The sequence below is a fragment of the Crocodylus porosus genome, unplaced genomic scaffold (assembly GCF_001723895.1).
Source record: "Crocodylus porosus isolate Cpor-Errol unplaced genomic scaffold, CroPor_comp1, whole genome shotgun sequence".
In the NCBI taxonomy this organism is placed as follows: domain Eukaryota; kingdom Metazoa; phylum Chordata; order Crocodylia; family Crocodylidae; genus Crocodylus; species Crocodylus porosus.
This window is the reverse complement of record NW_017728886.1, coordinates 23,257,918-23,273,070: the sequence shown is the minus strand read 5'-3', so window position 1 is coordinate 23,273,070 and position 15,153 is coordinate 23,257,918. Positions and strand designations below refer to the sequence as shown.

The 15,153-nt window shown below is 44.4% G+C and overlaps 1 protein-coding gene across 2 annotated transcripts in view; it reads right to left on the bottom strand.

Annotated features, from left to right (window-relative positions):
• CUL2 (cullin 2) overlaps positions 1–15,153 on the bottom strand; it is an 89,926-nt gene that overhangs the window by 26,696 nt on the left and 48,077 nt on the right. For both annotated transcript variants that reach the window (XR_002100202.1, XM_019530974.1), the window contains exons 7-11: positions 14,385–14,481; positions 14,155–14,265; positions 12,784–12,946; positions 5,361–5,485; positions 1,930–2,037 (exon numbers count right to left, since the gene is read on the bottom strand). Coding sequence is in view for 1 of the 2 variants with exons in the window: in XM_019530974.1 (XP_019386519.1) it covers positions 1,930–2,037; positions 5,361–5,485; positions 12,784–12,946; positions 14,155–14,265; positions 14,385–14,481 (604 nt within the window). In the remaining variant the exon portion in view is untranslated. The remainder of the gene's footprint in view (positions 1–1,929; positions 2,038–5,360; positions 5,486–12,783; positions 12,947–14,154; positions 14,266–14,384; positions 14,482–15,153) is intronic.

Sequence of the window (15,153 nt, the reverse complement as noted above, 5' to 3'; positions counted from 1 at the left end):
CATAAACCCAAACACACACCCCTCCACAGCCTGCCACAAACCCTGTACCCACCCACCCATACCCCCACACGCATCCACACCCCTCCACAATATACAAAAGTAAGACTTCATTTTAAGTTATTATACAATCACCTCTATATACACTATGCAAACACATGTAATTCAGGAAAAAATATATTTTAAAATCAAATTAATGCATCTTGCAGTAGATGTTTGATTTTTAGAATATAATTTGGGTTTTTTTCTGGTTCCAAGATGGCAACCCCCTTGTTCAAAGGGGTACTTCTGGTGGCAAGGTCAGGGGTTAGGGGACAGGACTTCCAGTCCCAAGATGGTAACGGGGCAGGGCACCTGTCAGGGGATGGGGCTATTCATGCAGCCAGAGGCAACCAGAGCAAGGTGCGGGGCCTGAGGCAAATCAGCCCATGTGGGGCTCCACCCCCACTCCAATCCCACCTGTCCAGGAGCCGAAGAAGCTTTCTTTGTCACTGGTGGTGGCAGTGGGGGGGGATGGGGAGTAGGAGCAAGTGGTTGGACATGGAGCTCCGCCCAGCTCTGTGGGGCCCCCCAAATGCCTCAATTCCCACCTCCCTAGGGACAGCTCTGCATGTAGCCCTCAAACTCATTAAGCTCACCAAAACTCATTAAGTGGCCCTCCAGCCAAAACAATTGCCCATCCCTGAATTGTATTAACATCTGAAGATTACAGAGTGCCATTGGTGATATATGGACTTTAACCGTATCGGCTACAACACAATTTAATCAACCTCTTTCCCTAAAAGATGCTTATTTGATTTGAAAAACAGTTCTCTACTGTAAAGGTTAAGCAAGCACAACAGGGCCATCACCACGATGATCAACTGAAAATAGCAGACGCTTTCAGGAAAAATCTAAATAATAAAATAACCTGCAGCTAACGAAATTAATGTAAGTTTACAATATACATAACAACTTCAGTGATCAGAGTTTAATTCATTATTACCAAGAATAAAAGTAACTATTATCTTACTTAGAAGTTGCTTGGTAGATGAAGTTACAATTTTCCAGTTGGTCTAATAAAAAGTATCATTTTGGAATGAAGAATTCTAGTTTTTTGTATGTTTAGAGAATGCATTATTTTTAGTTATGTCTTATTAACAAGAGTTAAAGATATGTGGCCCATTTTCATTTTAAAATCTGCAAAAACTTTTTTCTGATGAGGAGAAAGTCCCTTTTATAGTCTGAGTTTTAACAATAATGGCTGTGTAACAGGCTGCATGCCTTGGGGGTTGCACAGCTGAAAACAGACACAGAGTAATTGTAAGCCTGCCTCAAGGGATTGGGCTGGCTGATGATAACTGGATGGGGTTAAAAAGCTCCCAGAGAGAGAGGTACAAGAACAGGGACAGGGAGGGAGAGTTGTCAGGCCAGTGGCTGCAACACTGGCCCAGGGCATTTTTCCTGGGTCTGGGAAAAGAACCAAGGGCTGCGAGGCTGAAAGCAGAAGTATCACATAAGGGAACTCAGTCCAGAGGGAGAGAAGAAAGGCTGTGGTGCTGCGAGAGCAGCAGAAAGCAGAGTCACCTTCTCAGGGTCTGGAAGAAGGCCCAGGATTGCAAGTTATCCCTGGTTTATGTTTGTTCACTGATTTGAGGATTTATGTTTGTGGTGTTTCCTGTGCCAGGAAGAGTGCCCAGGAAAATAAGGGACTGAGCTGGGTAATCCCCAACCCACTAAAAGCTGGTTAAAATAATGTTTTCCTTCATACATACCTTTTTGTGAGTACTTAAATTTCTGGATTTTTTGTTTTGTTTTAATGCAACTAGAGCTCCATCGATCTGAGGTTTAAGTGTGGTATTTTATTACTAAACAAACTCTATTACACTCAGATGAAAAAAGGATGATATATTTTGGAGTGTAGTGTTTTTATGTTTCGTTATGCAATGTTACCTTATCAAGGGCACTCATAAAATGTTGATCACCATTCAGAACAGTGTTGATGAGTTGAACAAATTTACTGTGTACTTCCAAAACTGACTCCACAAACTGAGTTGGCATCTAGAAGGTATAAAATACAGAAAGCATACAACTGAAAATGCAATATTTATATAGAAATGTAAAAATGTGTATACATATAAACATGTTTCTCCACTATTTTAAAAAGCTACTAATAACTAGGTCTTAAGAATGCTATTTCAATCTAAGGAGATGCACCCCGTAAAACTGCTGATTTTTGCGCATGTTTTGGAAATGAGATGTTCTTAAGCTCCCCTCCCCATTCAACGCATTTTCAAAATTAAGTTTATAAGTACCTACGAGGTTCTCAACTATCTAAATGTTTCCTCTATACTCTCAAATTCCTGTACAGTACTTTCAAGAAAAGTTTAACATGATGTCAAATGCAAAATTCATGAGGTACAACAGTTACTAATTGAAGTAACTTTTATATCTTCTTGAAGTTTGTATCTACATATTGACTCTTGTGGGAGTGAAAAACACCTGCGTGAATCCTTTGATTTTATATACATGAGGAAATTACTGTACAGTAAGCCACAGTGTGCTTTTACAGAGTAAACAAGGTTCTTTGGGTAAATCTGATATCTTTTATTACACTGTCCACAGGTCCACCCGTAAGGGCGCGAATCAAGCACCCGTGGGTCGTCGTGGGGTCCTGCCCCCCTTACGTGCTCTGGAGTGACTCCCGCTCCCAGTCTGCTCCCGCCAAGTCCGCCTGCCATGACTTTGATGGTATTGGTTCAGTGATTTTCCGTGGCGGGTGCACGTCCAAAAACAGGTCTCCTGTCCAGCCCGGTCTGGGGTCTTCGAGGGCTCCTGCCTCCCCTACACCCTCGCCCGAGCCTCCGCACGGTGAGTCCCAATGATGCTACCCTTTACCTCGGCAAGGGTCGGGGTCTCTTTTCTCCCAAAAAGAAAGTCCTTTTAGCGACCCCCCCCCGGGTCGCTCGGTAAGTCCCGGCAGGGTCCCCTATGTATAGCCGGGGCCCGCCATTCCTGCCAGGGGTCCGTCTCCCAACAGTCCTCCCTGGGTCAGCCTGCCGCCGCCGCCTCTGGCCACGGGCCGCTCCGGCCGGGGCTGTGGTGGGGGAGCTTCCCCACTCCCAGCCTCCACCACCCGATCAGTGGCCCTGAGGGCCCTCTGTCCCTCGTAGCTCGCCCCGCGGGGCCCTACCCGGCTCCAGAAGGTCCTCCCCGGGTTTCCTCCTGCCGCCCACCGTGCTGCTGCTCCCCCGCCGGGAAGCTCCTCCTCCTCTGACTCCTTCCGGCCTCCGCTGCTCCGCACCGGCGCCGCTTTTGAGTCCGCCGGCTCCTCGCGGCACCTGGGAGAGCTAATTAAAGCGCGTGCCGCCGGTCTCCGTGCGGAGATTCCCTCCCAGGCTTTCGCGCCGGCTCCGGCTGTGCCACGCCTTTCACGTCCCGCGTTCCCGCGCTGCCGGCTCCGGCCAGGCGTGCTCCGCCCAGCCCGGTGAGTCCCGGGGCTGCCTGGGGTCGGGGCTCTTCCACATACACCAATTCAAAATAATGGGAAAAAATCTTTGCAAAGCTCGAAAGAAGAATTTTTCCAACTATTTGAGTCGGTCTAACAAAAGACATCAGATTTATCCAAAGAACCTTGTCTGCCTATGTCCTAAACCCCTTTCAAGACTAATAATTCCCTGTGATGACAAAATCTGACAAACATGGAGCAGGAGTTCTAATTAAAGGATTGCAGGAACTGTCCTCCATCAGATCAAGAGGTCAAGTTGAGAAAAGTATAGTACAAATGTATGTACAAAGTAGGGCCAAATGGGCCCCTGGGGCCAAATGTGTATATAGAGCAGCCCCCAGGCCAAATGTAGCCTGCAGAGCCTTAGCATCTGGCTCACAGGGCTCCCCCAAAGTTGGGAAATTTGGCAGCAGGAGAGAAGTGGTAGTTCACACTGCCACCATCCACCCCTGCTGCCAAAATCCCAAGCTCAGTACGGCAGATCAAAGCCAGGTCACAACCCGGCAGATCAAAGCCAGGTCACAACCCTCACCTCCACATGGCCAGATTAGGGCCAGTCCAAGCCACCTTTCCTGGTATGGCTAGATTGGGTTGGGCTGCTCCCTCTTCTCCCCATGCAGCCAAGCCATGCCACCTTCCTCCGTGTGGCCCTACCTCGTTCTACCCTCACAGAGCTGGGCAACACCCCCACCCTCCTACAGGGCTGGGCTAGATCCCTTTTCCCCATGCAGCTGAAACAGGGCCAGGCTGCCCCACTCTGTGTGGCTGGATAGGGACCCACCATGTACAACTTAAACACTTAAAGTTCTACTTATTCAGGGGTTACACAACCAGCAGCTAGGGAACCCCATATGCTCACTATGCTGCCCCTGTGCAACACATGCAGCATTACTTTCTCTTTCCCCTGGCAAGGCACATGGTGCAGAAGCTGTTATTACTATACTTCCTCACTTAGCACGGGCATTCCAATGTCCAGAAGTTGATTTTTGGAAAACTGTTATCTGTGAGAAAATATGGTAAAACAAATTTACCATATTTTCCTCAAATATTGATTAAAAAACAGGAAGGAACTGGGCACCAGACTGGGTCCGACAGCTGGATCTGGCCCACGGAGGGACTGGGCATTGCCCATCTAGCCCTACACACAAAAAGGTTGAGCACCACTAGTATACAGAAATACAGGCGCAAGTCCTGCTTTAATAGAACAGTAGTGCCAACGGTGCATTCCATAAGTGGAGTTATAATGTAAGCAATTCAATCAAACCTGAACAAATTAAATCAGGTTTAAGGGGAAAAAAAAACCCTTAACAGAACAACTGAGTAGAAAGTAGTCTCAGAAATTCTGATGCTAGCATACAATTGTGAAGCAACTAATAAAAAAAATGCAACACTGAAACCAGCATAGGATGCTCATGTTTCCAAATAAATTACATATCATTAAACTAAGTAATATTCTTGGTTCCTAATGTACCCCAAACAGTCAACTGGCTACTGACCAGACCAAAACTGAACAAAAACATACCTTTTAACATACTCACTGACGGAACAGCTTTTGTCATGCTGACTTTACACAAAAACCTCAGTTTGGTTCAACCAGAAGAAATTCCAGAAGTTTGGCTCCCATGAACCAATGCACTGTATAGCTAAGACTGCTCGTCAGAAGCCACAGTTTGTGTACAACATACTGAAATCTTTTTCATATAAATGGGATTAATGAAAAAGCATTTTGTAATCAAGATGATGACAGTGATATCTCTATTACAATTGGTATCTCTATTATAATTTCTGGTTTATAGGCATTAAAGCAGGCTACAGAAAAAAGTTCGTTCCTAATTAAAAGATCAGATAGGTTAATTTAGCTGCCTAAAGAACTCACATTTTCCTGAGAAAGATTGCTGGTTGCTCTAAGGCCCTCATCATGGATATGGTTTTGTAGTTCCTGAATCATATGAGGTAAACCACTTGACACAGCTCGAAGAAGGGTGTACATATTTGCCATGTCTACAATAAAGATTACATATATATTTACAAGATATATTTAAAAAACACCTACTTTATGAACACAATCCTACTTTATGAACACTTACATAAAAACATGACTTTTCAGAACTAATCAGAGATTAAAATAAGCCCCTGCCTTGAAAATGCTGCAGCATACTGTATTTTCTTGCATACAACACAACCCAAAGAAGACACACACTTTGTTTTTGAAAAGCAGAATGAAGAAAAAGAGGTTCTTTCCTTGAAAATACAAGTATCAAATTTCCTAGGGAAAACACAGACATCTGCCAAAGTGGGAGAGGGGGTGGGAAGGTGTGGAGGAAAACACTGCGACTGCTGTTAACCCCCGAAGACACCAGAAGTCCTGCTGGCTGAGCCAAGCTACCTAACTGTTCTTCTCTTCTCAAGATGAGCTGAGTGAGAAGACAGTTATGCCTGCCAGGTCAGCTGAGGGTTTGATCCAAGCCAGCAGCACCTGCTGAATCAGGGCTCACTTTGCTGATTCAGTAGGAGCCTGCACCCCAGCACCTGGGGCTTGGCTCCACTTCAGAAATGCAGCAGAGCCAAGCCCCAGATGCCAGGGCAGTGGCTCCTGTTTGAGTCAGCAGCATGAGCCTCTGCCACAGGAAAGGTGAAGTAACAGCATATGGGCAACAGAGCCAGCATGCAGGGATAGCACAAGTATTGTTCACAGCCAGCAGGTAGGGAACCCCATGTGCTCACTATGCTGCCCCTGTGCAACACACAGCATTACTTTCTCCTTCCCTTGGCAAGGCGTGTGATGCAGAAGCTGCTATTACTATATTTCCTCACTTAGCATGGGCACTCCAATTTCTAGAAGGTGATTTTTAGAAAACTGTTATATGTGAGAAAATATGGTAAACCATTCAGCCATTGGACAAAAGATGATAAAAACAGGAAGGAACTGTAAAAGGACAGACAAGCATCACTTTGCACCTGATAATTCATTGGGTTGTGACCATGTCTTTCCAATATCTCTTAATGGAAAAAGTTTCACTTGGAAGGAGACTGATGGAGGCAGCCAAGTATGAAAAAAAAAATCAATATGCTAACTACTTCCTCTCTTCCATCTCCCTAGATCACCATATGACAGCAGGCGGCAGTTAGCCACTCTGGAACAGGAAGGAATTTTGCTGTCCATTTTCAGATTTATTTCAATTTGGTCAAACCAGTTTGAACTCTCTCAGATTAGAAAATTTGTAGGAATGATTCACCATCTGACAGTAAAAGGAAACTACTATCTAATAGAAAAACTTAGAAGAAGTTGATATGGGAAATCAAACAGTGAGCTCTACCCCTGAATAAGTAGAACTTTAAGTGTTTGTAATAGGAATACTGTGTTTTCCCCCTTTCATCTTGGATAGAGTCATTATGAGGTAGTGTTTGGGAACACAAACAACTACATAAAAACTCATATCTGAAACTCAGACAGACTTATATCACACTGTTTTTTACTAGAATATTGCTTGACAAATGCAATCAACTCAAATCCAGCAATGGGTTGATGGAGGACATCTCCTATTTACAGATTTCTATCAGCATCTACCTAGGACCCAGAGAGGCTGTCTTTGGTTTCCATAACCCATCCTTAAGTTTCCGAAGTTTGACAAGTGTCCAAATTAGTGGTGCTCAACCTCTGGCCCATGGACCAAATCCACAGAGCCACAGCAATTAATGCTATCACCACTCCCAACCCACCAAATTTCCTGACCCATGGAAAGCCCCGTGGACTGGATGACAGTGCCCCATGTGCTGAACTGCATCAGCATGCAGGGTTCCTTCACAGCCAGAACCAGTGTGAGAGGCTGGGTCAGTGTGAAGGGTCAATGCAGCTGGATTAAGCATGGGGGGACAGGGCTGGCAAGCTGGGTCGTTTTACAGCTGGAGCCAGTATACAGGCCTGAGCCAGCACAGTGTCGCTTTATGGCCAGATCCCACACTGGATCTTGCCCTCAGGCTGGCTCCATGTCATTCATCTGGCACATAGGACCAAAAGGTTGAGCACTACTGGTCTAAATTAACAGTCTTTTACAAAGGCAAACAAGAGATCTCTCTGCCTCTGGATAAACAACCATCAACTGCAAGTCAAAGGATCTTGTAGAACAGAGAACATTTCTCCCTCAAGTGCTCCCCTGCATTCTGCTTCTATAAGGCGCCAGTGATCTGCTGCATCAGTTACACATCTCATTAGTGGGAAATACAGGAGAAATAGAGTTTATTAGTAGGGAGGCTAAGCCTTATTAATAATCTACTAAAAGAGCAATTGGATTTCTTTTCTATTTTTTGGCTGCACTGAAAAATGTTCTTAGGTGCTGTTTCTTGTCAGAGTCTTTCTGCACGGTTGAGAGTGTTAAGGCAAACTAGCAGTGGACGTGATATACCTTGACTTTAACACGGCTTTTGGTATGGTCTATCACAACACTCTCACACGCAAGCTAAGGAAGTATAGCTTGGATGAATGCACTGTCAGGTGGACAGAAAACTGGCTGGATTGTTGGGCTCAAAAGTTAGCAATCATTCAATGGCTCAATATGTAGCTGGCAGCTGGTCTCAAGTGGATTGTCCCAGGGGTCAGTCCTGGGGCCAGTTTTGTTCAATACCTGGAAGATGGCATGGAGTGCTCCCTCTGCAAGTTTGCAAATGACACCAACCTGGGAGGAGTAGTAGATACACTGAAGAGTAGAGCTAAGACTCAGAGAGACCTTGACAAATTGGAGATTTGAAGTAAAAATCTCACAAAGTTCAATAAGGACAAGTGCAAAGTCCTGAACTTAGGACAGAACAATCCCATGCACCAGTACGGTCTGGGGACTGACTGGCTAAGCAGCAGTTCTGTCGATGAGGACTTGGGGGTTACAGGGCCCAGTAAGCTGAATATAAGCCAACAATGTGCCCTTGCTGCACAGAAGGTTAATGGCATACTGTGTTGCATTAGTAGGAGCATTGCCAGCAGACTGAAGGATTATTCCCCTCCAAGTGATTATTCCCCTCTATTCAGCACTGGTGAAACCACATCTAGACATCTGGAGTACTGTGTCCAGTTTTGGGCCCCCATTACAGAAAGGATGTTGACAGATTGGAAAGAGTCCAGCAGAGAGCAACAAAAATGGTTAAGAGGCCGGGGTACATGACTAATAGGGAGAGACCGAGGGAACTAGGCTTATTTAGTCTGGAGAAGAAAAAACCTGAGGCTGTGGTCACACAAGTGTGGATGTTTGTTTCCCCAGGGACAAGAAGCAGTGGCACACCTTGCGCCGCTCCTTCTTGTCCTCAGGGAACGCCTGTGCCATGGACCCTCTGCTACGTGGCAGGTTATCCCCGGTGGGGTAGGAGAGGCTGGGGCCAGCACTGGGCTGGCTTCAGCAGCCTTACCTGGGTTCCTGGGACCCTCCTGGGGCTGCAGTAGCAGCAACCCTGTCACTCAGAGTCTGGCCAGCAGCTGAAGTGTGGCTCTGGCCAGCCAGGCTCTAGTTTTGGATGTGCTGCCCCCACATGTGCCACTCCACTTTTCTATTTGTCCAGGTTTTTTGACTCCTGGATCTCTGGGGGTCAACCCCCCACAAACTGTTATATTGCAGTGTGGAGAACACCTGAATGTGCAGTATGTGACGCCACAGAAATGTCTGCAGCACCACATACCAAATGGCTGCACTCATGTGGACATGGTCTGAGGGGGGATTTAATAGCAGTCTGCAACTACCTGAAGGGTGGTTTCAAAGAAGATGGAGCTAGACTGTTCTCAGTGATGGCAGATGAAAGAATAAACAGTAACAGTCCCAAATTGCAGCAAGGGATGTTTAGATTAGAGATTAGGCAGAATTCTCATAGATTTCATAGACATTAGGGCTGGAAAGGACCTTGTAAAATCATCGGGTCCAGGACCAAGCCCACGGGGCAGGAAGTAGAGGTGCACCAATACACCAGTCAGATCAGCACCAATATAAAGAAAATTTGCTGTATCAGATATCGGGCCCCATAATTTGGCCAATAAATGCTCGTGCTGCATGCAGCCTCAGCGCAGCACTCAGGCAGCCAGGAGCAGAGCCAGCAGTGTGGAGAGCTACCTCCAGCTGGTCAGTCCGGTGTGGTAGAAGGGGAGAGGAGAGGGAAGGGACATGGAAGGGCAGACCAACACTTCCCCATGGTGAGGGAGGGGTAGGGGCAGGGGCATGGGGGAGGCAGCTCCTGCCACTGTTTGCACCCCAGAACAGTGGGGGTGTGCACCCACTGGATCTGCGTGGGACAGTGGGCTGCAGCCTGGGTTGTGTGGGGCTTTTCTTGGTGGGGGCTGGGCTTGGAGCAGCCGCCAGCAGCACTAGGATGATGCTGCATCGACCCCAAATTTCGCCGCTGTTCTGTTCCCAGCACCGCCACCACCAGCCCAGCTCTTCCAGGCACATGGGAGGAGGCAGGGCATTGAGCCGAAGCAGCAATGAGTGGGCAACAGCAGTGCTGGAAGTGGATAGGCGGCACAATTTGAGATGGATGCAGCATCCTCCCAGCACTGCTGGTGCCCACTCTGAGACCAGCGCTCACCGAGAAGAGCCTTGCGCAGCCCCAGCTGCAGCCTGCCCTGCCCCATGCAGATCTGGGGGGGCACAGCCCCACCTGCCCTTCCAGGGTGCAAGCAGTAGCAGGACCTGCCCCCACCTGGGCAGCACCTGTCTCTGCCTCCTCCCTCACTGCGGGGGTCACTGGCCTGCCTCCGCTTCCCCCCCGGACATTTGGGAAGAATGAAGTGAGCCTTCTCTTTCAGGCACTTTACCAAGGAAATTAGGATCATAGGTAACAGAATAGATATCCAGCATAAGTGTCAGTTCCAGTGAGTTCAGCTATGCACATTTTATATCTGGATTCATAGCATATAAGGCCTTTCTCCTGAAGAGTGACAAATTCAGAAAGATTTTCTGAGGAGCTTCTTTAGCTAAAGCAAATCTATATTGCCCTTGCCCTTGGTTGTTGTCCTGGATCACTCTGTTTCTGGATTACGTCTGGTGCCAATGTTTTATCTAACCTGATTAACATTTGCAGAGCTGAGAAGGTTTACCTCATTATTAGCACTCTCCAGGAAGCTTTTATTTCACAAAGTTAATGGGCACAGGAGGAATTTATGGTCTATGCCCTGACAGCTAAATGGGATATACCAAGTAAGCTTCCAATCTTTAAAGTTTAGTGACTCTCAAACATATCCATTTTAGACCATTTGAGGTCTTCTATTTCCATAATGAGGACTACAGTACTGCAAATGGTATGGACCACTTGCACATTATTTTTCAGAAACTGCACTTTTTTTTGAATGTGGTCAAGCACATGGACCTACTTCTGATAAATGATACCCATACATCTTATCTGAGCCAGCATTTGCTTTAGTGATGTGTCCTTTCATTTTCAGCATTCTGTCTGAACAGGGTAGAAATTACTTATTACATCAATACGGTCCAGAGTATGGAATATGCAAAACAAACACTTTCTGGGCACTAAAACCTCAGGATTTAGGCAGTTACAGGTTGTGTCTTAAAACTTATTATACCAAACATGAGGAGCTTGTTATCACCATTCATCTAAATACTTCTCTCAAACTAGGCTCTCTCTTAGAGAAGCATCAGTGACCACCATCAGCTTCAAAAGGTTTTTGGGTCATTACAAACTTAAAAGGGCAATAACACTGAAAATGTTAAGGTCTTTATGGCAAATCTGAGTTTTGATGGTGATAACCGTAATAACAGGTATGTGTGGAAACGCATCTTAAAGATATCTAGAAAAAAGATAATTTCTGAGAAATAAGCAAAGGAAGTTTGACAATGTTTTTATGTCATGTGACTAAATGGGTTTGGTTATTTGAGGGGGGGAGGGGAGATCTTCTCTACTTATTTAGAACAATGGGCAGTAAACAGGATATTTACCCCAAAGCAGTTTTTCTCTAAGCACAGGAAACACTGTCTTTATAGGAAAGGTTCAAATTCTCCACGATTCTTAGGAATCAAAAAGCTCTGGGCATTTACATATGGTTCAAACTCTTAAAGTATCTTGCATATTTTATCATGAGGACAGATTTAAGATAATAAATATCTCCCCCTATGAGAACAACAAGCATCTTCCCAGGAGAAAGGGTGGCAAGTGAGTGTCCTGCCACAGAATAGGATCATGGCAAAGTGTGGGCTGCTAATAATTTTGTGGAGAGACACGAAATATAAGGTATAGTGCTATAGCTAGACTCTGCAAGAGGGAACCAAAACACTTTACAATACTGACTGGTCAAAAGCTGCTTGCTAATGTGGAGATCTAGGAAAACAAAGCTAGTCAATTACAGTGGCTTCTGAAAAGGGAAAAATAAATATAATATAATCATATACTTATATGATCAGTACTATATTGTCAATTTATATAGACAACGAATATTAAGATCTTTTAAGCAAAGAGAAAGGGGGACAAATGTTAGGAGAATATTGGCCAAAAAAGTAGTCTAAAATGTTGAACACATAAAAAGCTAGGTTTTGAGCTAAAACATACTGGATGAGTGCAAGGAAGCCTTATGTCAGGGGTGTTGAACATAAAGCTCAAAGGCTGAATCCGGCCCATGGAGTCCTATGAACTGGCTTATGGGTTGCTGTACTGACCCCACACACTGGCCCGGGCTCCATGTGGCCTGCAGGCTAGACCCAATGCCATGTGCCCTATGTACAGCACACAGAAGGAAAGGAAGAGGGTCCTGGGCATATGCTGCATGTTGCACTCCATGGACTGGCTCTGCACACTGGCTCCAGGGCCAGCTGGGATTGGGTCATGCTGGAGCCAACTCACATGGCCAGTCCAGCCCTGTGCTGCATGCAATGTACAGGGTCCTGGGGTTTACTGTGCATACAGGGGCCAGCATGTGGTGTGACACAATAGGTTCATGGCACAGGCTGCATGCAGCACCCCAGCCTGATCTCCTGTGCTGACTGCAATGTTGGGTTCAACCAGTGCACCATGAGCAGCGCATGACCTCTGCTGGCCCTGAATGCACTGTAGGGTCAGTTCCAGGCCAATCTATAGACCAGGACTGCCTGAGTTTGACATCTCTGCTTTACATCAGAGAAGGTATTTCTCATCTATGGAATTCCATTTACTTTTTACATATATTCTATTAACATAGTTGGCTGAAAACACTAACTGCATAAGAAATTTCTCAACAAGATAATGAAACTAACATTTACTGTGCAAAACAAACACCAGCAGATCATTTAATATATGAAAAGGACACTTTTGTTGTGTTTTTCATATTCATTGAGACTTACCACTTCTTTTCTCCTGTCTGATGATATTATGACATTCTGCATGTAGAAACTGCAAGTGATCTGCCACCATTCGCTGTTGGCACTCATGTATCACTTTGCCATATGAGCTGGGATGTAAGTATTTCCGACATCGCATTTCTTCATCTTTTAATCTACCTAAAACCTATGGGCAAGTTTTCAAGTTATAGAACAGATGAAATACTGCAAGGCAGTTTATGACAAAAAAGGAGAATATGTCACTCCTTGTCTACCAAAATTTTAACTTGAGCATCCTCTTCAACTTGGACTTCTCTAGGTGTTCACATCCAAGCTATACCAGAATTACTATTTGACCTAGGAGTCAAAGTCATGCATCAATCAAGATGTTCTACTGCTTCATAAAATTTATGATTTAAAAATTTGCTGACTTCTTCTAAACTAAGTACCTTTGCTACCCACTCACACAGCTAAAACTCCCATCCAAGCTCCAGTCATCTCATCGTTTCATTACTTCAACAGGTGGATTAAAAGAAAATAAACAGGGGAAATAAGCAGGGGATTACCAGAAAACCTTGTCAGGCCTTGGTTATGTTAATAGGGAGAAGTCATTATGAACCACCAGCCTTACAGTTATCAAGCTGAGGGAAGGGTGGTGATGAGATAGCTTTGCAGATATTTACAGGAGCTCCTCCCAACTATACAAAATTCTATAGGGGCAAAAAAGTACTTGCTTAAAAATTTAACAAGCAGGCAATAAAGCTGGCATCAGAAATGGGCTAAGATATCTTGACAGTAAGTGGGTGATGATCAACAGGGTGAGAATAGATCATAGGTAGACCATTACCAATCTGCATGAAAAGAGAAGACAAATAGCTTATGCTTGATGTAGTGGGGATGCAGATAGGGGCGTGATGTAATTGAGGCCACGAGTAAGGACATTTGCAACAGGATTTTGAAGGGATCTGAGCAGGTAAAATCTGAATTTATCAAACCCTATATTCACCTTACCTATCATCTCGCACTGGAGTTGATGTCTTGATAGTCAATATCAGTGTACAAGCATGGAAAAAAAAGAGCATAAAGGTTTTTGTTTTTTTTTGGAAGACACTAGCCTCCATTGCCCACCTGCTATGTTTTCAAACACCTTCATGCTTTTCCCCCGCCTTAATCTTGGGAGCAGCTCTCCTGTAAACATCTGCAATGCTATTTTCAACAGCCATAATTTTACCACAAGAAGGAAAGATAGCAAAAAAATTATGTAGTTTTTTCTGAAATAATCATTTTCAAGACAGTCTATCGCATAAAGAAAAAAAGTAATGAACTTGTTCTGACTCCGCCTTTACATAAATTTCATTTGCCCCTATGGTGTATATTTAAAGGTGTACCTCTTACCTTTTCCATGTACTGGGAACAGTTGGACTCCTGCAATAAATTTGAAGCTTCTTGTTTATAATACTCCCCTGTTTCATTCAGAAAAGGACACTCAAAAATTTCCTGATAAAACTAAAAGGATAAAGGACATTTTGTTTTATCAAGGACAAATAAAACAAGATATTAAACTATTAATATTGTTCAATATTAATATTTACAGTTAGAAATGCAAAGCAGCAACAAATCTTTACCTTTAGGGGGAATTTTTTCTTATACTGTTCAACATGAACAAAGGAGTTAATAACCCCATGGATTACTTTCTGGTTTGGGTCTTCTCCACAGCGGTCACTGAAGTAGGCAAAACCAAACATGAATCCATGAAAATTCAGACAACAAGTAAGAGTTTCCATTAGGCTATCAAGTTTTCCTTAACAATGAATAGAACTTTTTTGAGTTACTCTTTTTAAAAAAAAAAAAATTCCATAATAAACATTTATTTATCTTAAGAGGCACACTAATATGTACCAATTTCATTTCTCTTCTCAATTCTCAAATTTGAATTGTAGAAACAGTAATGCATACATATTTGTGAAACTTATACTTGCATATTTGCAAACCATATTTGATCATGAAATAATACCAAAACATATAAAAGAGTATATTAAAAAAATTAGTCATGTGAATGAACATCATTAAGAACAAATTTAAAAGTCTGTGATAAATTCTACCTTATGCATATTTCAACCTTTAATAACCTACACATAACACTGTCTTGCCCATGAGTCAAACAAGAGTCACTTCTAACAAGCTTGGACTCAGTCAGAGTAGATACTGTTCTAGGTTCCCATCTATATGTGTGACTTGGATTACTGCACAGTCCGGTGGGTGGAGAATTGGCTGGAGGGTCGCACCCAGAGAGTTGTGGTGGATGGGTCGGTTTCGACCTGGAAGAGTGTGGGCAGTGGGGTCCCGCAGGGCTCGGTGCTTGGACCGATACTCTTTAATGTCTTCATCAGCGAC